General features: G+C 41.2%; 1 protein-coding gene across 1 annotated transcript; it reads left to right on the top strand.

Moving 5' to 3' along the window:
• The first annotated feature begins 486 nt into the window (after positions 1–486).
• LOC138262313 (olfactory receptor 5AP2-like) lies at positions 487–1431 on the top strand. Its single transcript, XM_069212212.1, has one exon. It carries the CDS (start codon positions 487–489, stop codon positions 1429–1431), a length of 945 nt encoding a protein of 314 aa, XP_069068313.1.
• The last annotated feature ends 484 nt before the right edge of the window (positions 1432–1915 follow it).

Genomic DNA, 1915 nt, shown 5'->3' with positions numbered 1-1915 from the left:
GACCCACAATTACACAAAGTATATGAAGGGCCAAATAGGCATACCCTGTCACCCTAGTCCTTATGAGGAACAAAATTATAAAGAAAATTAAAATGTCACGATCTGCGGGATGCCTCAGGACTCAAAGCAGCTATGTTGTGGTCCTTCAGGAGTACTGTCAGATAAAAAAAAAGAACATCAACCACTACCCTACACATCCTTCACCCTTTATAGAGGTCATTGTGCCCGGCCCTGCCACCAAACCCACACCCTACACAGCCGAAGGCCTTGTATGGCGTGAGTTAGGTTTAGTAACTATAACTAGCTATTGCTGTACACTGCAGATTACCTCACGTACTACATCATTCATTTAGCAGTATGCAAGTAGTATAGTAGTAGTACTACAAAATGAAGTTTTTAAAACATGTCCTTTGTGTATAATGTTTATTGTTCTTCATCCAATTGCTCCTAGATAACATTTTAGATGAGGATCATTAGTGATGAAAAATGGATGCTAAGAACCAAACCAATGTGATGTATTTTATCCTACTGGGTCTGTCGGATCATCCGGGCAAACAGACAGCACTCTTCATGCTTTTTCTTGTTATGTACTTGGTTGGACTACTAAGCAATAGCTCCATTATGGCAGCCATCACATCTGACCCTCAGCTTCATACACCCATGTATTTCTTCATTGGGAACCTATCATTGGTGGACATCACTATCATGACTGTCATAGTGCCCCAACTTCTCGTCAACACTATCTCACAAAGGAAAACCATCTACTTCCCACATTGTATCACACAGCTATACTTCTTTGTTTCCATGGTTGGCATTAACCTCCTTCTACTTGGAGCAATGGCCTATGACCGGTACGTGGCGATCTGCAATCCACTGCACTACCTAATGGTGATGGACAGGAAGGTATGTAGCCAATTAGTAGCTGCTTCCTGGATAGCTGGTCTTCTGAACTCTTTGTTGCACAGCATGATGATTGCCAGATTGTCTTTTTGTTCTTCCAACTTGATTGAAAGCTTCTTCTGTGACATCCCACCACTGCTGAAGGTCTCCTGCTCAGACACTTCTGTCAATGAACTCTTGATTCTCACAGAGTCTCTGTCTGTAATTTTAGTATCAGTGTTATCTATTGTGGCCTCTTATGCCCGTATCATCATAGCTATCGTGAGCATCAACTCAAGTGAGGGGAGGCGCAAAGCCTTCAGTACCTGCTCTTCCCATCTCATTGTTGTCAGTTTGTACTATGGGACCATCCTGTTCAGCTACATCCGGCCCACCTCAAGTTACTCACTTGAGAAGGGCAAGGTAGTATCAGTAATGTACACAGTAGTTACCCCCATGCTGAACCCTTTCATCTACAGTCTGAGAAATGGCCAGATGAAACAGGCTTTGAGAAAAGCATTCAGAAGGTGCCTCTGCTGTAACAATTTTTAAATGTTGTGCCTTTTTAATGAATCCCTAGAACAACCACATGGTAGATATTATTTTGAGTGTCTATCATATTGCATAATAATTGTACAAGTACTTCCTACTTTTATGGAGAACCATGATATACAACTGAAAAAGTAGGATACGTGGCATTTAACCATTTTAACAATAATATTCTGTTTTCACAACAAAATCTTAAGACCCTTTTTAAAGTTTTCAGGACAGGATTTCAAGTGACTGTGGTGGTGGGTGCACTGTTTCTTCATATTAACCTCTGCAGCTTTCCATTTTGTGTGCCTGTAAAATCTTAAATCACCTGCCAGACTGGCAACTCTTTTTTATGAAAGTGCTTCCATTGACATGCGTGTGAGTGCTTTCAGCAAAAAGAACAACACTGGCCGGTCCTTCCATGCCATGTCAGTATGAGTAACTGGTTGGCATTTGTTTATTGGAAATGAAATGTTGATGATTCTTTAACAACTGAGGCATG

This window comes from Pleurodeles waltl, chromosome 10, assembly GCF_031143425.1.
Source record: "Pleurodeles waltl isolate 20211129_DDA chromosome 10, aPleWal1.hap1.20221129, whole genome shotgun sequence".
Classification (NCBI taxonomy): Eukaryota; Metazoa; Chordata; class Amphibia; order Caudata; family Salamandridae; genus Pleurodeles; species Pleurodeles waltl.
Note: the sequence above shows the minus strand (reverse complement) of the source record. Positions and strands in the feature narration are given on the sequence as shown.